Source organism: Entelurus aequoreus, linkage group LG09 (assembly GCF_033978785.1).
Source record: "Entelurus aequoreus isolate RoL-2023_Sb linkage group LG09, RoL_Eaeq_v1.1, whole genome shotgun sequence".
In the NCBI taxonomy this organism is placed as follows: Eukaryota; Metazoa; Chordata; class Actinopteri; order Syngnathiformes; family Syngnathidae; genus Entelurus; species Entelurus aequoreus.
In genome coordinates, this window is record NC_084739.1 from 35,000,867 (window position 1) to 35,027,233 (window position 26,367).

Consider the following 26,367-nt stretch of genomic DNA (forward strand, 5'->3'; position numbering starts at 1 on the left):
CAGCAACGTCAACGCGGAAACAGAGGTCTGCAGTAGGATCGACAAAGAGGACACGAGATAATCAAAAATGACAGAGAAGAAAAACACAGAGAGAGAGAGCAAGATTGCATAAAGCACGATGATCGCTTACTGTACGCCAGCAGAAGGTTACGTTCCGGCGCGGGATAGCAGGTTGAGCAGGCTTATAAAGGAAGGTCTGATCATCAGCTCCAGGCGTGCTGCTTGCCGGCGATTGATTGCAGCTGCTTGATGCCGCCGGTCTGGCGCACGCTGTCGGAGCTGCGGTCAGCGCAGCGCACAGATGAATGCGCACTGACATGCGCCCGGGCCATGACAGTACCCCCCTACTATGGACAGCTTCCAGATGTCCTATGACACAAATCAGAAGAACAAAAGTCAAGGGAGGATGGAGGGGTGAACTTGTGGTGGGTCGCTGGCCCACGTGTCCCCAAATCCACCGGGGACAAGTCTGGTGGTGGTGGCGAGGCGGGCGACCAAGGAACGGCCACCTTCTTGGCCGTTGGGATTGCGGATGCGAGTGGCGCCAGGACCCCAGCAGCCTCTGAGTTCCTTGTCTCTGTCCTGGGCGGCGCTGCTGTTGGCGCAACAAGCGTCAATGCACTGGCCGCAGAAGGCGCAGCGTGCGGGCGCCTGATGGCCGCCTGTGCGGCCGGCCAGCCGGAGGTCGCAGGGGCGACGATGCTGGAGACGGGGAGGATGGCGGCGCTGTGGAGAGGTCCGCCAGAAGCGAGGAGGATGATGTCGTCGAAGCCAGGGACGTGGAGGGCGATGTCGAAGCCAGAGACGAGGCAGCAGGCTGAGGTTGGTGGCCAAGGTGCTGAAGCATTGGCTGGCAGTGGAGCAGAAGTGGGCGCTGGCCATGGTGCTGAAGCCAGAGCCGCTGACATGGGAACCAGTCTGGGTGCAGGTGCTGGTACGGGGGACAGTCCTGGAGCTGGTACTGGACCAAGGACCAGTCTGGGTGCTGGTGCTGGTTCGGGAACCAGCCTTGGAGCAGGTGCTGGTTCGGGAACCAGCCTTGAAGCAGGTGCTGGTGTGGGAACCAGCCTTGGAGCAGGTGCTGGTGTGGTAACCAGCCTTGGAGCAGGTGCTGGTGTGGGATCCAGCCTTGGAGCAAATGCTGGTGTGGGAACCAGACTTGGAGTGGGTGCTGGTGTGGTAACCAGCCTTGGAGCGGGTGCTGGTGTGGGAACTAGCCTTGGAGCGGATGCTGGTGTGGGGATCAGTCCTGAACAGGTAGTTCTAGCTCAGAGTAATTTATGATTTAAAGAAAAGGGGTGGGATTAAATACGTGTGAAATTATTCTCACTCCTTTTTAAATATGTAAAAAAAAAAGAAAAAGAAAGTCCAATGCTCATTTGTTTTTGTTTTTTATTATCCATTTTTTTCATTTTGTTATAATGGCTGTTAAGGCTATAGCACTGTATTGGATCAGGCTTGCTCTTGTTTTTATGCATATTTGAAATAAAAATATATCAATCAATCATTCAATCAATCAATATATATTGACCTACAAATTATTGCCAAATTATTAACGATGTTGTTACGGTTATTTTTATAAGACCAAATTAACCATTGATTAAAAGATAATACATAATAATAATGCATGTACAATAAACTTGTATTGTAATGAAAATGTTTAAATCTCCAAGTTAAAAAAACTAAACATAACAATACAATATGCTTTGTCTGTTAGCCAAATGTTGCACTTATTTAATACAATTAATTCATTATTAATAAATAACATGTCTTAAGGAGGGGATAAGGGGGCTTAAGTATACACAATTATAACAAAAATAAAAAATAGCTAAATAAAGTATTGACAAACAAAGTATCACTTCAATATTGAACATGTAGGCAGAGATAGAGTTGTACATTGCTTAACTGACAATCAAGTTAGGATCTTCCTTAACCAAAATGCAAAGTACCATTATAAACACTACAGTTTAAACAGATATATTAACAGCTCATATGCAAAACAAAATTAAGTTTGGCAGATTCCGAGTGAGGAACACCGACAAGACATGACAACATGACAGCACTTTTAAAACACGCCAGTCTTATAACAGTATTAAATGGCAGCATGTCTTTGGCGACATATGTCTGTGAGCGCACACTATTTTGAATTGTTTTGTTTACAGTCACTGACCTATCACCTGGCTTCTTCACCAAATGTGAAGTGAGTGCCAATTCAATAGGGAAGCCCTTATTTTAATTATTTGAAAATTATTACATAAAAAGTACAATTTGTATCTGGTCTAAAAAGAACAGCATTATACAAATTAAAATGTTGCCAGAAATAAGATGTAATGTATGCAGTGTCATTTCAAACTACTAGTTGTCGATTAAATAAATGACATATTTGCTTTGAATTATCTTTGTCATTTGTATTCAATGAAAAAAATCTGAAAAAATTGTAAATCCATTTGTTTGTGAAAAATAAAATTATTTTAAATTTAGGCCTTATCGCCCAGGCCTTGTCTCGATACACTGTGTGGAGCCGCTCTCATAGTTAATAATAATTACCTCCATAATGGCAAATAACTGCATTTCTTAGTATCTTAAATTTCATTATCAGGTTTCAGGCAGTATATTACATTAATAGAGACTTTTCCATTGTGAATAACATGTTCTTATTATATTTTGTTGTTCTGACTTTTGCAACATTTATATTTATTAGTGTAGTATTGTCTTAGGTACATCACACTGTAGAGATCTCTCCCCTCTTTTAAAAAAATGAAAACACATATTGCATCGTGTGTGGCTTCACATTTTCCTGTGTATTGACCACACAGTTTGTTTCTTTGACTGCAGAAGCGAGTTGGAAAGCCGCCGGCTGTGTATGTAATAGTTCTGTGGGTGTTAAAAGTTAATTGAAATTGTCTGACGGAAGGTGGTGCGACACTGGGGTGAGCAGCGCTGCCAAGAAGCCAATCACAGAGTTGACTTAGATCTATGCTGTGATGTTGGCAGTAGTTAGATTTGTTGCGTACAAAGTGTGGCCCGGAGGCCATTTGCGGCCTGCAGCTTGTTTTTTTTATACACCTGTGACTTATTTAAAATTTAAAATGAAACTTGGCCTGGATCAGTATATCACAAAGGCAATAGAGAACTATAATTTCCTGAAAATGTAATTATAATTAAGACCGTTCAAAGCGTTGCATTGTTGCACATTCCTAAAAAGAAACATTATCGTATTATTAGTGCTAGAGATGTCCGTTAAAATCCGACTGCCGATATTATCGGCCGATAAATGCTTTATAATGTGATATCGGAAATTATCAGTATCGGTTTCAAAAAGTAAAATGTATGACTTTTTAAAACGCCGCTGTACGGAGTGGTACACGGACGAAGGGAGAAGTACAGAGCGCCAATAAACCTTAAAAGCACTGCTATCTACGGCTTTTCACACACACACAGGTGAATGCAACGGCATACTTGATCAACAGCCATACAGGTCACACTGAGGGTGACCGTATAAACAACTTTAACACTGTTACAAATATGTGCCACACTGTGAACCCACACCAAACAAGAATGAAAAACACATTTCAGGACAACATCCGCACCGTAACACAACATAAACACAACAGAACAAATACCCAGAACCACTTGCAGCACTAACTCTTCCGGGACGCTACAATATACACCCCCGCTACCCCACCCCACACCTCAATCCCCCCGCCCACCTCAAACTCCTCATGCTCTCTCAGGGAGAACATGTCCCAAATTCCAAGCTGCTGTTTTGAGGCATGTTAAAAAAAATGCAATTTGTGACTTCAATAATAAATATGGCAATGCCATGTTGGCATTTTTTCCATAACTTGAGTTGATTTATTTTGGAAAACCGTGTTACATTGTTTAATGCATCCAGCGGGGCATCACAACAAAATTAGGCATAATAATGTGTTAATTCCACGACTGTATATATCGGTATCGGTTGATATCGGAATCGGTAATTAAGAGTTGGTCAATATCGGTATATCGGATATCGGCAAAAAAGCCATTATCGGACATCTCTAATTAGTGCTGTCAAATATTTACATTATAATAATCACACTTTTGCATTTTGATGCATCACGATGAATCACAGTAAATTACTTGCATGTATATTTAAAATAACTTTAAAAGAATATCCCATAATTTTGACAAAAAAGCAGTTTTATTGTCAGAATATTATACAGGAACTTGTTTGTAATGTTTTACCTGAATGCATGTCGCCTTTATTTATTTAAGACTTGCTAACAGTTTAATCTGAAGTACTGTCAGGTTTTATTTTAAAGTGCAATTTTTAAAGCAAGCACACCAGTCAGTCACCTTCTAATCTTTGCACTGACATATACCAACCTAACATAACTAACCATAAGGTAAAGGAACATGTGCGGATAATCTGCTTTTATACATGATTCTTGCGATAATGTTTTGTGATTCATCACATGAGTTAACTTTGACAGCCCTACTTACTGTATTATAAACTACCGTATTTTTCGGACTATAAGTCACAGTTTTTTTCATAGTTTGGCCGTGGGTGCGACGTATACTCCGGAGCGACTTATGTGTGAAATTATTAACACATTATTGTAAAATATCAAATAATATTATTTATCTCATTCGCGTGAGCGTCGAAGCAAATGGCAGCCATCGTCACTCACACGTCAACAATCGTCACGCACACGCCAACCAATAAGAATTTGGCGGGGGCGGGTCATGGCAGAAGTGCATTGTGGGTTTTGAAATGCTAACTGCTATATGCTATATGCTACTGCCGGAGCTATTAAAATGGATCACATCAACGTTGACGGTAACTTATAAAAACTGAGAAGGACTGAACTAAAATGGCACCGAAAAGGAAATTATATACTGCAGATTACAAGATGGACGTAGTGAAATATGCAGCAGAAAACGGCGATCGAGCAGCAGAAAGAATGGACGCTAGCACCGCATACCAGGAGCGACACCGAGGAGGAAGATTTTATGTTATTTAGCGATCGGGAGTGACAGATTGTTTGGTAAACGTATAACATGTTCTATATGTTATAGTTATTTGAATGACTCTTACCATAATATGTTACGTTAACATACAGTACCAGGCACGTTCTCAGTTGGTTATTTATGCCTCATATAACGTACACTTATTCAGCCTGTTGTTCACTATTCTTTATATATTTTAAATTGCCTTTCAAATGTATATTCTTGGTGTTGGATTTTATCAAATAAATTTCCCCCAAAAATGCGACTTATACTCCAGTGGGACGTATATATGTTTTTTTTCTACTTTATTGTGCATTTTCAGCCAGTGCGACGTATACTCCGGAGCGACTTATAGTCCGAAAAATACAGTATACTATACTATACTGTAGTATTCTATACTATACTCTACATGTTTATACGTTTATATTATTTCCTTCTTTCTGTTTATTTTTTATTTGAGAATTGTATTTATTGGAGAACTATTCCACTTGATGTGTAACATAAAAATTGCAGCTTTTATTTTAGATTGTGTTTTATACCACACTGTAATTTAGCATATTGCAGGATTTTTGCTGCCATACAGGTCAGGTTGAAAAATGATAACAGTACAGTAAAACAATACCGTAAATACCGTACTACTGCTACATTTTTCTTACACTTCAAATCGTGCGGATTATAAAACGGTGTGGCAAATGTATGGATTTTTCTTCACTGACGGACATAATACAAATAGTTTAAAAAAACAAAAACAAGCAAACACACTGAAAAGGAGTTATTGTTTCTGCTATGGCGCCATCTTTTGGACGAGTTTGCTCACTGCAGGTGCTGCACTGCCCTTCTGTTTAGACTGAGCTTTCAACCGGAAATTCTGTCTTCTAGCCATCCATAGAGTTTCTACTCGTATGTATTCATCCTTCAACGCTCCAAGCAACGTTAGTAGGTTTTACAGTATAAATAAATCAATTCTTACTTAGTAAACCGTCGCATGTGTGATGTCTGTATGAGTGTTTTCATGGATATTTCTTCGTGCTATCTTATCGTAATGACGCTAGCGTCGTTAGCATCAGCTAATTTGCTAATACGTTTACAATTTTCTTTGTTTGTACCATTAATTTACAATGGCATTCTTTTTGTATTGTTTGAGTTTCGTAAACTCACCAAAACTGTGGAGTTATTGAGTCTGTTTAGCTGATTGGAGAGCTAGCTTCCGCATCTAGTGTGTCCATGATGATGACTTCTCTTTTGTTTGATCTGCCGTTTTACTGCGATGTCACAAACACCGTTTGGAAACAGTTAAGGTATGAAAATAAACCTTTACACAATCTTTCTGTGTAAATAACTAATTTCACAACATATACAGGTATATATATGTGGCTTATAATCTGGTGCGGCTAATATATGGGAAATTATTTATTTCTTCTAAAATGTAGTGGGTGTGGCTTATATACTGGTGCGCTCTATATCCATCCATCCATCCATTTTCTACCGCTTGTCCCTTTTGGGGTCGCGGGGGCGCTGGAGCCTATCTCAGCTACAATCGGGCGGAAGGCGGGGTACACCCTGGACAAGTCGCCACCTCATAGTCCAGAAAATATGGTAATTCACTTAGTGATTCATGCTTAACTCTGCTGCAACCCTATGATGCCTATTAACTGTCAATTTTGATTGATTTATTTTGTCTTTTGCGTAAATAGTTGAGGGAGCATTGACAAAAAGTTGAAGAAACTCTTCCTTGTGAACTTTAATATGAGGTATGACTTGCTATGGTGTTTTGCAGATAGATTTTTGACTTTGTTACTTGTAAAATTGGACACGTTAGAATGTTAGATGATGACATCATCATTATATTTTCATGATTGGCCACTGTGGAAGAGGCAAAAAGTCAACTAAACAAAGCAAAACAAATATCTTTAGGAATACAAATAAAGTTCCTTCTGTTATTTCTTTTTTTTTATGTCACAAGCAAGACGGAGGCACCTGTGAGTTCTTCAGATAGGGGGCACAGCAGGACACGCCACTCTTTGAGAATGGCAATACGTGCTTTCATGTTAGAGCCTTGAAAATTGTCAATAGTGTGCAAAGCCACCTTACTGCACAGGCTTACCTAGGCTAAAACACCCAGGAGCCCTACTCAATCAGGGGCCCCCGATTTTGACGGCGGAATGCAATGATTGGTGTTCATAGCTGTAAATCACTAACAGCTCAGCTTCGTCTAGAAATTGTGTACTCTCTCTCTCGGCTGCGTAGATTTTTCCTGCTGCTCAGAGTGGGGCTCAAACCCACATCGCCTGTGTGAATAACCAGCGTACTACCATTGAGCTAAAACACAGGCAGTCTCCCAGGTCGCCTTATGACTGGCTATTTATTCCGTTGCAAGGGTACGGAGCCCCTAAAGGGACATGGAGGGAAACAAAAGTTTTGCGAGATCTCGCAAAAGGTTTTTATCCTTTGTCAGTGAACCGGAAGTAAAACAGACACAGCGATGGTGAATGGGAAGTGAAACAGACCAAGCGATGGAGGAGCCTACCCATCATACGCGGGTATAGTATAGCTAGAGTTTTTTTGATTTTTATTTTAGTATTGGCCGAACATAAAAATACATCAAATCGTATTATTGTCCCACAACAGAGCACAGATGATGGGTAGGCTCCCGCATGCTCCCGCTCCTCCATCGCTGTGTCTGTTTCACTTCCGGTTCACTGACATAGGAAAAAAACCTTTTGCGAGAGCTCGCAAAAAGTATTGCGAGAGCTCGCAAAACATCCATGTCCCTTTAGGGCAGGGGTGGGCAATTAATTTTCACCGGGGGCCGCATAAGCAACCCGAGCACTGCTGGAGAGCCACACGACAATATTTCAATTATATTTTGCTCAATATTATTTTTGATATACCGTAAGATAAATAATAATGATGATAATAATAATAATAATAATTAATAATAATAATAATAATTTAATTTAACCTAACTTAACTTTATACAAAAGCAGATTGCTTTTGATGGTCACTTTATCCTGCATTATCCAACATTTTTCCCCATCAGATTTGGACAACCATCTGTTGTTAAAAATAGTTTTTAATCATATTCATTTTAAATTGGTTTTATATGTAATTGTTTTTTATTTTTATTCAGTCATTGGTGGAGCTAAGGATAATATTTGAATATTGTTTTTAATATTGTTGTCCAGCACTTTGGAAACATTTTGTTGTTTAAATGTGCTATATAAATAAAGTGGATTGGATTGTCACACCTGCCAGCTTGTCCCATTTCAGTCCTAACATGTCCAAACACGCATTTACCTCTGTGAACAAGTCATTACCTGTGGTTGTCTCTTTAAGCTCCTCCGTGATTTGAAAGTCTGCAGTTATCCCACGTAAGAAGATGAGCAGCTGGGCGGTGTCACGTACATCGCAGCTCTCATCCAAAGTTAGCGAAAAACAGTCCATGTCTCCGCGGGCATATCAGCGCAACAGAGTCCAATAAGCACTCCTTAATAAACTCTCCGTCAGAAAACGCTGTACTTTTTCTGGCGCTTTTGTGAGAAATGACAAAACTTGTCCTGACGGCTGCATCTTTGGGGGTGTGAAATATGGCAAAAAGTCCTTGTTGGGTTTGCAGTTTTACCATCAACGCATTGGCCTCCCTTGCGTGCGCTTCATCAGACACATTCCGGTATTTTCCCTCGTGTTTCTTTGTGTAGTGGCGATTCAAATGATATTCTTTAAACACAGCAAGCTGTGTACCACAAATTAAGCACACGGCTTTACCATTAATTTATGTAAAGAAATACTTGCCAGTCCATGTCTTGTTGAAAACACGCCATTCCTCATCAACTTTTCTTTTTTTAGCGTCTCATCACTTGTCTCTATGCACCTTCACTCACAGGTTCCCCCCGGACATACGGCATAAATAACACATTTCAAAATAAAAGCAGCACAGTTGTATTGCGCGCACGACATAGATGTTTTTTAAACTTTATTTTGTAATTTGTGATTGCGCCGTTCAATTCACTCACAATCGCACACGCGCATACGTCCACATGGAAGTAAAACAAATAACGCTTTTCAAAACAAAAGCAGCACCGTTGTATTGCACACTCGACATAGATACATTTTGAAATGTATTTTGTAATTTATGATTGGCCTCACGCGGGCCGGACAGGGATGCACAAAGGGCCGGATGCGGCCCGCGGGCCGTACAATGCCCAGGTCTGCTTTAGGGGCTCGGTACAAAGGAGATGTATTCATGAACAAAATTATTTTCTAAAATGGGTGATATTTTTGCATTGTTGCTGTTCTGTTGAATGAAATTATGATATATATGTTTTTCTAACTGTGTTTTCAGTTTTACACACACATATATACAGGTATATAAACTTTTTTTTCTGCGTAGGTAAACTGGCGGGGGGAGATTGTTGAGGTTGGGAGGGGGGCCTGGGGCCCTCCCTCAAGGTTAAGTGGTCCCTGATAGGGTGTGCTGGCTAGTCTGGGTCCGCCTGCCAGCACACACTCGTCCTGAGTAAAGCAAGTGCGCACCGACGGACCAAAGCACTGGGGTGTGTCACCAAATGCAACTGTAACTCGGAGATGCATAGCAATGCCCAGCAAGCTGAGTGAAAATCGTGAAAAAATAAGAGTTAAATATCAGTCAAGAAGCGTAAATACAGAAGTTATTCATACATAAAGGACCTCTTTTTTAACAAAGCGGTCGTGCTGCTAAATATGGCACAGTTTGGCCAAGTCATTACAAATGCCTTGTAATCCAGGTACTTTTTTGATGTAATTTCTATGATTTATATCCTCTTCGTTACATATCGGTTGATACATTGCGAGCTGCTAAAACATCTGGAATAGAAAGGAAAGTCCTACAAGTGTGGATCGGAAACACATCATGTTGTTTTGGGCTTGTGAGACCATCGGACAATGACTTTATGCATATGATTAACTAAAAGCTGACACAATTACAAGTGTTTAATGCAACCTATACCATCAATCTTTTTTTTTTTTTTTCTTATCTGAACCAGAGTATGGGACTGTGAACGTACCCTGGGGTGCACAATGATTATCGGGCCACTATGAGGATACAATAAAGAATAGCTCCTAAAAATCAAAATTATTGAATAAGGTGAGACTACATTGTGCTGTACGTGGGTTAAGGTGAGTAAATTAAGCGCTCATTTACTCCTGCTTGCCTCGCTGTAAAGCTGTTGTCAACTCCTGAGCTCATTATAAACAAACATGACTTTATCACTAATTCTAAGGAGGACTTTTTGCAGACTATTTGCGCCAAATGTTCCGCAAGAAGGGAAATATCATTACGTGTCAACACATCAAACCTTATTACTCACCTGAAACATCAGCAATGTTCCCTTTAAAGGCCTACTGAAATTACATTTTTTTAGTTAAACGGGGATAGCAGATCCATTCTATGTGTCATACTTGATCATTTCGCGATATTGCCATATTTTTGCTGAAAGGATTTAGTATAGAACAACGACGATAAAGTTCGCAACTTTTGGTCCCTGATAAAAAAAAACCTTGCCCCTACCGGAAGTAGCGTGACGTAGTCAGTTGTTCGCTTCCTCATATTTTCCTATTGTTTTCAACGCAGCTAGAGCGATTTGGACCGAGAAAGCGACGATTACTCCATTAATTTGAGCGAGGATGAAAGATTCGTGGATGAGGAACGTTAGAGTGACGGACTAGAATGCAGTGCAAAACATATCTTTTTTCGCTCTGACCGTAACTTAGGTACAAGCTGGCTCATTGGATTCCACACTCTCTCCTTTTTCTATTGTGGATCACGGATTTGTATTTTAAACCACCTCGGATACTATATCCTCTTGAAAATGAGAGTCGAGAACGCGGAATGGACATTCACAGTGACTTTTATCTCCACGACAATACATCGACGAAGCTCTTTAGCTACTGAGCTAACGTGATAGCATCTGGCTCAAATGTAGATAGAAACAAAATAAATAAATCCCTGACTGGAAGGATAGACAGAAGATCAACAATACTATTAAAACATGTACATGTAACAACACGGTTAATAATTCTCAGCCTGGCAAAGCTTAACAATGCTGTTGCTAACGACGTTGAAGCTAACTTAGCAACTTAGCAACCGGACCTCACAGAGCTATGATAAAACATTAGCGCTCCACCTACGCCAGCCAGCCCTCATCTGCTCATCAACACCCGTGCTCACCTGCGTTCCAGCGATCGACGGCGCGACGAAGGACTTCACCCGATCACAGATGCGGTTGGTGGCTAGCGTAGGCTAGCGCGTCTGCTATCCAAGTAAGTCCTCCTTGTTGTGTTGCTACAGCCAGCCGCTAATACACCGATCCCACCTACAACTTTCTTCTTTGCAGTCTCCATTGTTCATTAAACAAATTGCAAAAGATTCACCAACACAGATGTCCAGAATGCTGTGGAATTTTGAGATGAAAACAGTGCTTTTTGTATTGGCTTCAATGGGCTACCGATACTCCTGTTACACTGGCTACGTCACGCGCATACATCATCATCCAAAGGCGTTTTCAACCGGAAGTTTAGCGGGAAATTTAAAATTGCACTTTATAAGTTAACCCGGCCGTATTGGCATGGGTTGCAATGTTAAGATTTCATCATTGATATATAAACTATCAGACTGCGTGGTCGGTAGTAGTGGGTTTCAGTAGGCCTTTAAGGTGTGCGCCTGCACAATTGCGCAATGCTAACGCGTCCCCTGCGCACAGCAAATTTATGCTGCGCTCAAAATAAAATCCACCCAAATCTCTAAACCAATTAAATTCAACTCCGTGAGTGACAGGTGACAACAAGCGGCCACAACAGATAAAACAATGTTCGTCACTACTGTTCAATTATAGTGCTTCGGATTTTTCTACATTCCCACAATGCATTGCCAATGGCCATATTGAGAGGCTTCGTTTGTAAACATGCTCATTATTGCTGATCATTCATCCAGTTGTAGTCATATTGCAGATGACGTGTATAAAACTAGCTTTTATCGTGAGCATGGATTGCTGCAGTCAATCGATCCAATGTGACGTGCTATGGACAATACCGTGTTTGTTCCAATCATTTCATTTCAGGTAATTAAGAACATTTTATAAGTAGGAATTAATACAGAATAAATGACAGCTCCACTTTGCATTAACTTGATGCGCTTGATCGAATAACTTTGATAGTAGTTGTATTGATTAATAAAAGGAAAAAAAGTACTCATTTAAGCCTCTTTAGGCTTAAAGGGGAACTGCAGTTTTTTTGGGAATTTTGCCTATCGTTCACAATCATTATGATTGAGAAGAACACACATGTCTTTTTTTTATCATGATTTTAAAGATGATAAAAAAAGCTTGAAAGATGCAGCTAATGGGAGTCACTGTTGTAGCCTTCAAAACCATCTAAAACAACTTCAAAACTCTCCAACATTTGTATACACACTGCAAGTCTATATGTAATATAGTAACAGACACGTTCATAACAATAAGTAATATGTTCAATATTTACTGTATTTTGATCATTTTAATCAAACTAAATCAAGACTGACTTCTTCCACGCATTTATTTCTGTTTCCATAGCAGCACACATCCAAACTCTGGCAACAATGTGTGTCCTACTTCCAGACAAAAAAACGTTTGTGTGTGTTCTAATCATGGCAAACTTGGTAATAGACAACGAAGACGACTGTTTTTGGACAAATGAGGATTCACAACCTTATCTTTTTGAAGCTGAATAAACGGAGGATGAATTGTTGCTTCTAGAAGCAAACACGAAGAAGAGTGTGAATACTTGGGGCAGACGGAAGTTGAGAGAGTGAGGTGAAAGTGACTCGAAGCTGTAAATGTGTAATTTGGAGACAAGCTATTTCGACATAGATGGTGTGCTTACCCCAAATAAACCAGAAAAAATGTCCCAAGCCAGCTGGACCAAAGAGACAAGTGTCCATCGAGTGAGTCACGCATTTTATATTAATCATGATACATGCAGCACGTCATGCGTGTATCAGCATATGCTGTCGGGCTCGCTGTGTACAAACAAAACATGAGATGTGGGCTAATACTTTACATACAGTATACTATGATTGTTTATGTTTTTCAGTCAGTACAGATTGGTGTCTTGGCACATTGTGTTGTGCATTACAAACTCAAACGCAGTTCGTGTTGTCGTAGAAGCTAGCTTTTCTGTTGCTGTAGTTAGCTTTTACGACTGAAGCATGCCGATTTGTTTCTACGCTAGGAAAAAAGTTTAAGTGTTCGCTCTTAAGATAACGATATAAAGGTTATGGAATGTAAATTAAGTATTGTTGACATTGTTGAATGCATTTTTAAAGTGATTTCGCGGTAGATTTGATTGCTTCCATTATCTGCATTGCTAGCTACCTAGAATTAGTCGATTTTTACACGTTACAATACAAAAATAAAATAAAAAAACTATTGTCTTCTTGTCTCTCATAATTTTAGAAAAATCGGCAAAATTCAAAAAAAAAAAGTGCAGTTCCCCATTAGGACCCATCTTTTTGATTTGGCTTTTACCTAATATTATTTTTTTTTATTGTAGTTATTCGTACTTTCCTTTTTATTTCTTATTAGGTATGCTAGATTTTATTTATTTATTTGTATTTATTGCATATTTACTATGTGTTTTTTGTATTCATAATGTTTTACTTTTATTTTGACATGTTTTATTATTATAGTAATGTCTGTCGAGACATTATAGGAGATCCATCGAACACTTTATTTAGCAAAACTGTTTAGTGTTGGCCATAACCACACCCAAAAAACATTAGCGAAAATATAAGCTCTATGTGAATGTTTTATAGGGGATCTAAATATGATCTTCGAAAGGGATACCAATTATTTTGAAAGCAGGATCCCTACCCAGACATACGATACTCATACCATAGCTCATGAAAAATATGTTTTTGTTATTTTCATTGTAAGTGGGCCAAATCACCTTCATGATTGCTGTCATATCATTATAATAATATGACATTTAACTTGAGATGCTAGGTTTGGTCCACTGAATGCTCAGGGAGTTAATGTGTTTGCCCAGACCCATTAAACATTAGGGGGGATATTGAATGTCAGCATCGATACAAGGTATTTTAAAAGTCTAGGAAGATGGCTGTGCTGCTGAAGAAATTGCCCTAATGCCAGTTGCAAAAGAAAGGCTCGAGGCCAGGCCCTATTGCTGCGATGTTTGGAAAATGCAAACAGTGATCTGTGATTTCATCATGAACATGATGGCGCTGGATGACCAACCCTTTACCTTTGGTGAAGGTGCCGGCTTTTGTAAGGGCAAACCTACAGGTACAGTTTGTCAAATCCATCTTTGTTTGAGTCTTTCTTGCCTCAAGTTGTGCACAAACTACAGTTAAAAAGAACAAAATTAAAATATCCATATTGGTTTTGAGAAGCAGAAAGTTATCGACATCGGCTTGGAAAAAACAATATTTGGCATTATAAGTCGACTGTGTCTCTTCTGACGACGATCAGGGGACATCCTGATGAAAATTTTAAAAAACAAATAACTATAACACTATCATGGAAATCTAGGCCAATAACAGGGTAGATACAGTATATGACAAGGGTGCTAGCGCTAGGAGCCTTTCCTGTCTGATTAGTGTGCAAGTGAGCTTAGCCTGTTAGTCCAGTCAAGTGCGCTGAGGTCTGACTTCTGAATACACCCCACCGGTGTTTTGTCAAAATGTACTACCCATAAAAAAGAGCCACCCAACATAAGGCGGTACGATTATGGCAAAAATAATAATCACAATTATTTTGACTGATATTGTAATTACGATTAATTCCATTTGAAAACATGAGTATTTATTGTACTACCAAAACTTAAAGTTAAATATAGTTTAAAAAAAACCCTTGATATAAATTAGTAACAAATAAACCACTACAAGTAAAATAATAATAGAAATAACAATACATTTAAGTAACAAAAGCAACATAATAAACTATACAATTCAGTTTTTCCGTTTTAATCACTTTTGATTCAGTTGTTTACATTGTACACTTAGTTATGTGTGCTTTTTGTGTCAAATAAAATGTTATAAAATGTTTGTTAATTAAATGCAAAAATCCTTACATTTATTGGTGCAATACATCTTTGGACAATTTGACCAGTATTTTAGGTCAATGCATAATAATTTTGTAAATGTATCAATAAGTGCTTTCAGTACATCATGCTTGTGTAAGATACTTTTTTGAAAGCTTTATTTTGTTAGCGCAGTCAGACCGGATGTGGTGCACCGCACTATTATTGTGAGGGGTGGAAGTGTGCTGTGCTGTTGTTCTCAGCTTGACGACTAAAGAGGCGACTCACCTGAGCCTGTTGCAACCACGTTTTGATTATTGTTGTTACATCCATGATGTTCACAACAACACAAGCTGATGAGATGTGTTGTGGGTGTGTGGATTGTTGTAAGCTTTAACTTTGTAGTTTAGTCGCTCTTTCAAGTGACCAATTTGACATTGATTGTTTAGTTCAGGAAGGGGCAGTTGAGTGTGTCGGGGATCAATGAGTGCTATTGGACACTTCATTTTCCCAAATAAATATTTCTTCTCCTCACAATGACAACATTTCACTCACAATTATGTCATTTTCCCTGATTTTAGTTTGCGTGTATTAACGGATTCTGTTTTATTGGCCAATTATGTGGTTATGTAAACGCATAAATCATATGACTTACTTTTTTGTTGAGTTTAGTGATTATTGATTAGGCATATTTGCCAACTTTGAGACCTCCGAATTCGGGAGATGGGAGCGTGGGGGGTGGAGGGCTTGGTCGGGGGGGTGAGGGGGCGTGGTTGGGGGCGTGGTTAAGAGGGGAGGAGTATATTTACAGCTAGAATTCACGAAAAGTCAAGTATGTCATATATATATATATATATATATATATATATATATATATATATATATATATATATATATATACATACAAACCCAGTTTCCATATGAGTTGGGAAATTGTGTTAGATGTCAATATAAACGGAATACAATGATTTTCAAATCCTTTTCAACCCATATTCAATTGAATGCACTACAAAGACAAGATATTTGATGTTCAAACTCATAAACTTTATTTTTTTTTGCAAATAATAATTAACTTAGAATTTCATGGCTGCAACACGTGCCAAAGTAGTTGGGAAAGGGCATGTTCACCACTGTGTTACATGGCCTTTCCTTTTAACAACACTCAGTAAGCATTTGGGAACTGAGGAGACACATTTTTTAAGCTTCACAGGTGGAACTCTTTCCCATTCTTGCTTGATGTACAGCTTAAGTTGTTCAACAATCCGGGGGTCTCCGTTGTGGTATTTTAGGCTTCATAAAGCGCCACACATTTTCAATGGGAGACAGGTCTGGACTACAGGCAGGCCAGTCTAGTACCCGCACTCTTTTACTATGAAGCCATGTTGATGTAACAAGTGGCTTGGCATTGTCTTGCTTAAATAAGCAGGGGCGTCCATGGTAACGGTGCTTGGATGGCAACATATGTTGCTCCAAAACCTGTATGTACCTTTCAGCATTAATGGTGCCTTCACAGATGTGTAAGTTACCCATGTCTTGGGCACTAACACACCCCCATACCATCACAGATGCTGGCTTTTCAACTTTGCGCCTATAACAATCCGGATGGTTCTTTTCCTCTTTGGTTCGGAGGACACGACGTCCACAGTTTCCAAAAACAATTTGAAATGTGGACTCGTCAGACCACAGAACACTTTTCCACTTTGTATCAGTCCATCTTAGATGACCTCAGGCTCATCGAAGCCGACGGCCTTTCTGGGTGTTGTTGATAAACGGTTTTCGCCTCGCATAGGAGAGTTTTAACTTGCACTTACAGATGTAGCGACCAACTGTAGTTACTGACAGTGGGTTTCTGAAATGTTCCTGAGCCCATGTGGTGGTATCCTTTACACACAGATGTCACTTGTTGATTCAGTACAGCCTGAGGGATCGAAAGTCACGGGCTTAGTTGCTTACGTGCAGTGATTTCTCCAAATTCTCTGAACCCTTTGATGATGTTACAGACTGTAGATGGTGAAATCCCTAAATTCCTTGCAATAGCTGGTTGAGAAAGTTTTTTCTTAAACTGTTCAACAATTTGCTCACGCATTTGTTGACAAAGTGGTGACCCTCGCCCCATCCTTGTTTGTGGATGACTGAGCATTTTATAGAATCTACTTTTATACCCAATCATGGCACCCACCTGTTCCCAATTTGCCTGTTCACCTGTGGGATGTTCCAAATAAGTGTTTGATGAGCATTCCTCAACTTTATCAGTATTCATTGCCACCTTTCCCAACTTCTTTGTCACGTGTTGCTGGCATCAAATTCTAAAGTTAATGATTATTTGCAAAAAAAAAAGTTTATCAGTTTGAACATCAAATATGTTGTCTTTGTAGCATATTCAACTGAATATGGGTTGAAAATGATTTGCAAATCATTGTATTCCGTTCATATTTACATCTAACACAATTTCCCAACTCTAATGGAAACTAAGTTTTATATATATATATATGTATATATATATATATATATATATATATATATATATATATATATATATATATGTATATATATATATATATATATATATATATATATATATATATATATATATATATATATATATATATATATATATATATACATATATATATATATATATATATATATATATATATATATATATATATATATATATATATATATATATATATATATATATATATATATACACACACTACCGTTCAAAAGTTTGGGGTCACATTAAAATGTCCTTATTTTTCAATGAAAATTACTTTAAACTAGTCTTAACTTTAAAGACATACACTCTATACATTGCTAATGTGGTAAATGACTATTCTAGCTGCAAATGTCTGTGTTTTGGTGCAATATCTACATAGGTGTATAGAGGCCCATTTCCAGCAACTATCACTCCAGTGTTCTATTGGTACAATGTGTTTGCTCATTGGCTCAGAAGGCTCATTGATGATTAGAAAACCCATGTGCAATCATGTTCACACATCTGAAAACAGTTTAGCTCGTTACAGAAGCTACAAAACTGACCTTCCTTTGAGCAGATTGAGTTTCTGGAGCATCACATTTGTGGGGTCAATTAAACGCTCAAAAAATCCAGAACTAACTAACTAACTTTCATCTGAAACGCGACAGTCTATTCTTGTTCTTAGAAATGAAGGCTATTCCACAAAATTGTTTGGGTGACCCCAAACTTTTGAACGGTAGTGTATATATATATATATATATATATATATATATATATATATATATATATATATATATATATATATATATATATATATATATATATATATATATATATACAGTATATATAAAAAATACTTGACTTTCAGCGAATTCTAGCTATATATATGTTTATTTTATTATACTGTATATGTATATAAATAAAATAAATACTTGCATTTCAGTGTTCATTTATTTACACATATACACACACTTAACACTCATCTACTCATTGTTGTACTTGAAAGTGCAATGCTTTGCAGTAAGAAGCACAGCCTTATATACTACATACAGGACTGTCTCAGAAAATTAAAATATTGTGATAAAGTTCTTTATTTTCTGTAATGCAATTAAAAAAACAAAAATGTCATACATTATGGATTCATTACACATCAACTGAAATATTGCAAGCCTTGTATTATTTTAATATTGCTGATTATGGCATACAGCTTAAGAAAACTCAAAAATCCCATCTCAAAAAATTTGAATATTTCCTCAGACCAAGTACAAAAAAAAGATTTATAAAAGCAAAATGAAATAAAACATTTGAAAATGTCAAATAATGCACTCAGTGCTTGGTTGGGAATCCTTTTGCACGGATTACTGCCATCAATGCGGCGTGGCATGGAGGCAATCAGCCTGTGGCATTGCTGAGGTGTTATGGATGCCCAGGATGCTTCAATAGCGGCCTTTAGCTCATTTGCATTATTGGGTCTGATGTCTTTTAGCTTCTTCTTTACAATACACAACAGATGGAAGCATGTAGTGCTCTAAAATCTCTAGAAGCGTCTGACTTGGGCTATGGAAAAGAAGCACTGGACAGTTGCAGAGTGGTCCAGAGTCCTGTTTTCAGACGAAAGCAAGTTTTGTATTTCATTTGGAAGTCAAGGCGCTAGAGTCTGGAGGAAGGCTGGAGAGGAGCAAAATCCAAGTTGCTTGAAATCCAGTGTGAAGTTCCCACAGTCAGCAATGGTTTGGGGAGCCATTTCAGCTGCTAGTGTTGGTCCACTGTGTTTCATCAAGTCCAAAGTCAATGCAGCTGTGTACAAAGAGATTTTAGAGCACTACATGCTTCCATCTGTTGAAAAGATCTATGGAGATGATGATTTCATTTTCCAGCATGATCTGGCACCTGCCCACAGTGCCAAAACCACCAGTAACTGGTGTACTGACCATGGCATTACTGTCCTCGATTGGCCTGCCAACTCCCCTGACCTGAACCCCATAGAGAATTTGTGGGGTATTGTGAAGAAGAAGCTGAAAGACATCAGACCCAATAATGCAAATGAGCTTAAGGCCGCTATTGAAGCATCCTGGGCATCCATAACACCTCAGCAATGCCACAGGCTGATTGCCTCCATGCCACGCCACATTGATGCAGTAATCCGTGCAAAAGGATTCCCAACCAAGTACTGAGTGCATTAATTGACATTTACAAATGTTTGATTTTGTTTTGCTGTTATAAATATTTTTTTTGTACTTGGCCTGAGGAAATATTCAAATTTTTTGAGATGGGATTTTTGAGTTTTCTTAAGCTGTATGCCATAATCAGCAATATTAAAATAATAAAAGGCTTGCAATATTTCAGTTAATGTGTAATGAATCCAAAATGTATGACAGTTTTGTTTTTTTAATTGCATTATAGAAAATAAAGAACTTTATCACAATATTCAAATTTTCTGAGACAGTCCTGTACATACTAAATACACAGTAATGAAAACACAGTTGTTCTACTAACTGCACTGTGCTTGCTGCTTACCTACTAAAAAAAACAAAAAAACAACACTTGCCTTTTACTATTTGAGTAGCCTTTGTTCTGCCATTTGCATACTGGCGAGCGATCTCTGAATCCGGGAACATATCCTACACGGATTTGTTGAAGACATCCGCAAATGACTACGGGATGTTGCTTCCAGCTATCAGCATAGCCATCTTTGTCTCGGCATATGTTACACCATCGGGTCTCCATTTAGCGAGGTGGCCCATAATACTGGGCTGGGCTAAGACCGGTGCTGCGCTGCTGACGCTTTGTGCTTTGCTGTTCGTTCATGAGTGAGTATATCCGTTCGGCCACAGTGTTCAATGGATAATTCTGTTCTACAAAATGTACAGGCAGCATAGCCCTTCCCCTTCGAACTGTCCTGGATAAACTGAAATTCTTGTTTCCAATCGTTTTGGAACTTACAAGCGTATTTCTTCATCTTACTCGTCGTCGGCGTCGCCATTGCTGTATCTTCCTCGTCCGCATGGAGCTGGAGGGGGCGTGCCCTCCAGCTCCGGTTGGAAATCAGGAGAAAATCGGGAGAAAATTTGTCCCGGGAGGTTTTGGGGAGAGGCGCTGAAATTCGGGAGTCTCCCGGGAAAATCGGGAAAGTTGGCAAGTATGTGATTAGGCCTACTAGCGCTATGTCAAATAAAAAGTAGCAACCATGGTGACAACCCAAACTTTTTGTAGACATGCTCTTTTTTCACTCATTCGCTCCACATCTATTTTACCTTCACAAGCTCTAGAATTTTCATGCACATTGCGTGGCTCATTAATCTTTTTTTGTTTTAATTAATATATTTTCATAATTGTGAGAAGCCATAATCAAAATCTAAATTACAATTTGATTAATTGTCCAGCCCTATCCCCACTTTACTGAGCATGTGCACGCATGCGCATCAACGCTAAAGTGTTCCTCGAAACAAATTAAAACCAAAATTAACTATTTTGTGTAGACTTACCTCATTTAGACTTTGTCATCTCGTGTAGACTTTGTCACTCGCACTACAAGTAAGTAATTATTTTAAATTATATTTATTTCATTGTGTATTCTGACCAGTAAGCATGTAGACATTTACAGAATGAGGCAGTTCACATAGTACTTTAATGCAGTGGTCCCCAACCACCGGGCCGCGGCCCGGTACCAGTCCGTGGACAGATTGGTACCAGGCCGCACAAGAAATAAAATAAAAAAATAAATGTTTTTATTTTTTATTAAATCAACATAAAAAACACAATATATACATTATATATCAATATAGATCAATACAGTCTGCAGGGATACAGTCCGTAAGCACACATGATTGTATTTCTTTATGACAAAAAAAATAAAAAAATAAAAAAGCATACACCCGACACAACTAGGATGGTAGAAGGTGGGGATTGAACCCCAGTAACCAGCAACCCTCCGATTGCTGGCACGGCCACTCTACCAACTTTGCCACGCCGTCCAATTTGTTTAAATCATTTGAACAAACCCATCGTTTCATAATTAATTCTCTTAAATTTTACGGTTTGTGTGTATGTTTATGTGCGTGCGTTTGTATGCATTACCACATTTTCCAGTACAAAGAGGTGCATTGCTGGATGGTAGATCAGCTTTTTGCAGCTGCTTATCTAGCCCAGCTGGGTCACGGCTGATACCAGCCTGAGCCACACTGAGCAGTTAACCTGGAAATTGATGTTTCACATCAGCAACCACCTCTTTTTGCTCTACTGCAGGGTAGCTATAGGTGTGAGTTTAGGGAATACATGCATGTTTGTCGCTTGCTACTGTATATTGTGTGTGTGTGTGTGTGTGTGTGTGTGTGTGTGTGTGTGTGTGTGTGTGTGTGTGTGTGTGTGTGTGTGTGTGTGTGTGTGTGTGTGTGTGTGTGTGTGTGTGTGTGTCTGTGTGTGTGTTTGCACATCCACGTTGAATGGCAAACCATTAGTATCTTGACTCAAGTGCGGCGTGTTTATTTTGCAAATGTAAAACATATTTTTGCAATAGAAAATTGAAGATACATGAATGGGAGGGTAAAATGTCAATCAGTTGTAATTGTGTTTAAGAAGTTGACGGACAAGGTCAATTCAAACAGCCAATATATCAAAATATTCATCACATTTGTACAGATCTGTGATAATAATTTCACAATTTCGTTGAAATATGATGAATATTTTTGATATTATTGGCTCAGTACCTACAACAGTTTAGTACTGTAGTCCTTAAAGTATTGCACAATCTGCATGTTCCTTGGTATATGTTAACTCTTTGAAGAACATTCCTATGTAAATATATCTTATACGTAAGTTATAAACTTGTCACACTCTCCAACCATCAGGGGAGCACAGTTTCTACTCTACTCTGACTTAGAGCTACACTTGAGCTTGCATGATATTGGACATGACTTTATACAACTACTGAATGGATGTATAGCAGAATTTATCATACCAAACCCCGTTTCCATAAGAGTTGGGAAATTGTGTTAGATGTAAATATAAACAGAATACAATGATTTGCAAATCATTTTCAACCCATATTGAGTTGAATATGCTACAAACACAACATATTTGATGTTCAAACTGATAAAACTTTTTTTTTTGCAAATAATCATTAAATTTAGAATTTTATGCCAGCAACACGTGACAAAGATATTGGGAAAGGTGGCAATAAATACTGATAAAGTTGAGGAATGCTCATCAAACACTTATTTGGAACATCCCACAGGTGAACATGCAAATTGGGAACAGGTGGGTGCCATGATTGTGTATAAAAGTAGATTCCATGAAATGCTCAGTCATTCACAAACAAGAATGGGGCGAGGGTCACCACTTTGTCAACAAATGCGTGAGCAAATTGTTGAACAGTTTAAGAAAAACCTTTCTCAACCAGCTATTGCAAGGAATTTAGGGATTTCACCATCTACGGTCCGTAATATCATCAAAGGGTTCAGAGAATCAGGACAAATCACTGCATGTAAGCAGCTAAGCCCGTGAACTTCGATCCCTCAGGCTGTACTGCATCAACAAGCGACATCAGTGTGTAAAGGATATCACCACATGGGCTCAGGAACACTTCAGAAACCCACTGTCAGTAACTACAGTTGGTCGCTACATCTGTAAGTGCAAGTTAAAACTCTCCTTTGCAAGGCGAAAACCGTTTATCAACAACACCCAGAAACGCCGCCGGCTTTGCTGGGCCTGAGCTCATCTAAGATGGACTGATACAAAGTGGAAAAGTGGAAAAGTGTTCTGTGGTCTGACGAGTCCACATTTCAAATTGTTTTTGAAAACTGTGGACGACGTGTCCTCCGGACCAAAGAGGAAAAGAACCATTCGGATTGTTATAGGCGCAAAGTGTAAAAGCCAGCATCTGTGATGGTATGGGGGTGTATTAGTGCCCAAGACATGGGTAACTTACACATCTGTGAAGGCGCCATTAATGCTGAAAGGTACATACAGGTTTTGGAGCAACATATGTTGCCATCCAAGCAACGTTACCATGGACGCCCCTGCTTATTTCAGCAAGACAATGCCAAGCCACGTGTTACATCAACATGGCTTCATAGTAAAAGAGTGCGGGTACTAGACTGGCCTGCCTGTAGTCCAGGCCTGTCTCCCATTGAAAATGTGTGGCACATAATGAAGCCTAAAATACCCCAACGGAGACCCCGGACTGTTGAACAACTTAAGCTGTACATCAAGCAAGAATGGGAAAGAATTCCACCTGAGAAGCTTAAAAAATGTGTCCCTTCAGTTCCCAAACATTTACTGAGTGTTGTTAAAAGAAAAGGCCATGTAACACAGTGGTGAACATGCCCTTTCCCAATTACTTTTGCACGTGTTGCAGCCATGAAATTCTAAGTTAATTATTATTTGCAAAAAAAAAAATTAAGTTTATGAGTTTGAACGTCCTGCTGTTCACTCAGGTGCAGTCCATAGTAAAGGAGCGCAGGGGAGACGTTCCCTTCAGTTCACTTTACCCCGCAATTGGTCTGCTAAGATCTGCTTTCTGGTCAGAATTTAAGGCCACCAATTTGTGACAATCTGGTTGCTTTATTATTCGTTTTGCAGGACACAACCGGACCTGTTCATCACTTTACTGGGCAGTGCGCACACTCCTCTCTCTCTGTACTCGCCCACTCACTTATTGACGTCACTCAGCCAACACGTTGACATTCTCGCAAACACACATACTGTACGCTACTCTCATAAGTTAACAGCTCCTCTGTTGAGCACATGTATTTACAAAACATGTCGATACGTAGACGCCCTTGATGCCAAATATTAGCGGAGTCAAAGGCCTACTGAACCCCACTACTACCGACCACGTAGTCTGATAGTTTATATATCAATGATGAAATCTTAACATTGCAACACATGCCAATACGGCCGGGTTAACTTATAAAGTGCAATTTTAAATTTCCCGCCTCACTTCCGCTTGAAAACGTCTCGGTATGATGACGTATGCGTGTGACGTAGCCAGTTTAACAGAGGTATGGCTTCCCCATTGAAGCCAATACGAAATAGCTCTGTTTTTAACTCATTATTCCACAGTATTCTGGACATCTGTGTTGGTGAATCTGTTGCAATTTGTTCATTGCATTATGGAGAAAGAAGCTGAGCAAGCAAAGAAGAAAGTTGTCGTTGCGAAGCAGATATTTTGCGAGGGAAGTCAGCAACACGACACAGCCGGTGTTTGTTTACATTCCCGAAAGATGCAGTCAAGATCGAAGAACTCGGACAACATGGACTCTAACCAGGAGGACTTTGATTTGGATACACAGACGCGATACCGTGAGTACGTAGCTGCGCTTCCAAACATTTGATCGCTTGCTATAACTAGCTCGAGCTAGTAGCTAGGAGCTAGCATGACAAACACCTAGATGTTTGTTATGCGGGATTAATTTGTGGCATATTAAATATAAGCCTGGTTGTGTTGTGGCTAATAGAGTATATATATGTCTTGTGTTTATTTACTGTGGTAGTCATTCCCAGCTGAATATCAGGTCCCACCCGCGCGCTTCCAAACATTTGATTGCTTGCCCGTACGTGCGTGTCATGTACGTAACTTTGGTTAAATATATAAGCTTTATGAACCTTGGGTTAGGTGAACGTTTTTTTGGGCTGAGTGAGTGTGTGTGTTGTGCAGGTGTTTGAATTGTATTGGCGGGTTATATATACGGGATCCCGTCCATATAACCCGCTCAAGCTATAACTAGCTCAAGCTAGTAGCTAGGAGCTAGGAACTAGCATAACAAACACCTAGGTGTTTTTATGCGGGATTCATTTGTGGCATATTAAATATAAGCCTGGTTGTGTTGTGGCTAATAGAGTATATATATGTCTTGTGTTTATTTACTGTTGTAGTCAATCCCAGCTGAATATCAGGTCACCCCCGGCTCTCACAGCATCTTCCCTATCTGAATAGCTTCCACTCCCCACTAGTCCTTCACTTGCATTTTTCTCATCCACAAATCTTGCATCCTCGCTCAAATTAATGGGGAAATCGTCGCTTTCTCGGTCCGAATCTCTCTCACTTCTGGCGGCCATCATTGTAAGCAATAGGGAACTTTGCAGATATGTTCAATTGACTACGTCACGCTACTTCCGGTAGGGGCAAGCCTTTTTTTTATCAGATACCAAAAGTTGCGATCTTTATCGTCGTTGTTCTATACTAAATCCTTTCAGCAAAAATATGGCAATATCGCGAAATGATCAAGTATGACACATAGAATAGATCTGCTATCCCAGTTTAAATTTTAAAAAATCATTTCAGTAGGCCTGTAAGACCGCCCATCTAATGTCAACTCATGCAAGTGAAATTACTATATTTTGCAACAATTTGCTACAATTTGGGTTTTATCTTTAAAGGCCTACTGAAATGAATTTTTTTTATTTAAACGGGAATAGCAGATCCATTCTATGTGTCATACTTGATCATTTTGCGATATTGCCATATTTTTGCTGAAAGGATTTAGTATAGAACAACGTTGATAAAGTTCGCAACTTTTGGTCTCTGATAGAAAAAAACCTTGCCCCTACCGGAAGTAGCGTGACGTTGTCAGTTGTTCACTCCCTCATATTTTTTCTATTGTTTTCAACGCAGCTGGAGCGATTCGGACCATCACCCCATTAATTTGAGCGAGGATGAAAGATTTGTGGACGAGGAACGTTAGAGTGACTGACTAGAATGCAGTGAAATACATATTTTTTTTCGCTCTGACTGTAACTTAGGTACAAGCTGGCTCATTGGATTCCACACTCTCTCCTTTTTCTATTGTGGATCACGGATTTGTATTTCAAACCACCTCGGATACTATATCCTCTTGAAAATGAGA

General features: G+C 39.1%; 1 protein-coding gene across 1 annotated transcript in view; it reads left to right on the plus strand.

Moving 5' to 3' along the window:
- Positions 1-880: 880 nt before the first annotated feature.
- Positions 881-26,367, plus strand: part of LOC133656977 (cadherin-23-like) — a 395,393-nt gene continuing 369,906 nt past the window's right edge. Inside the window, exons 1-3 of the mRNA XM_062057867.1 lie at positions 881-1,048; positions 1,109-1,179; positions 24,801-24,823. Of these exons, the coding sequence (XP_061913851.1) occupies positions 881-1,048; positions 1,109-1,179; positions 24,801-24,823 (262 nt within the window). The remainder of the gene's footprint in view (positions 1,049-1,108; positions 1,180-24,800; positions 24,824-26,367) is intronic.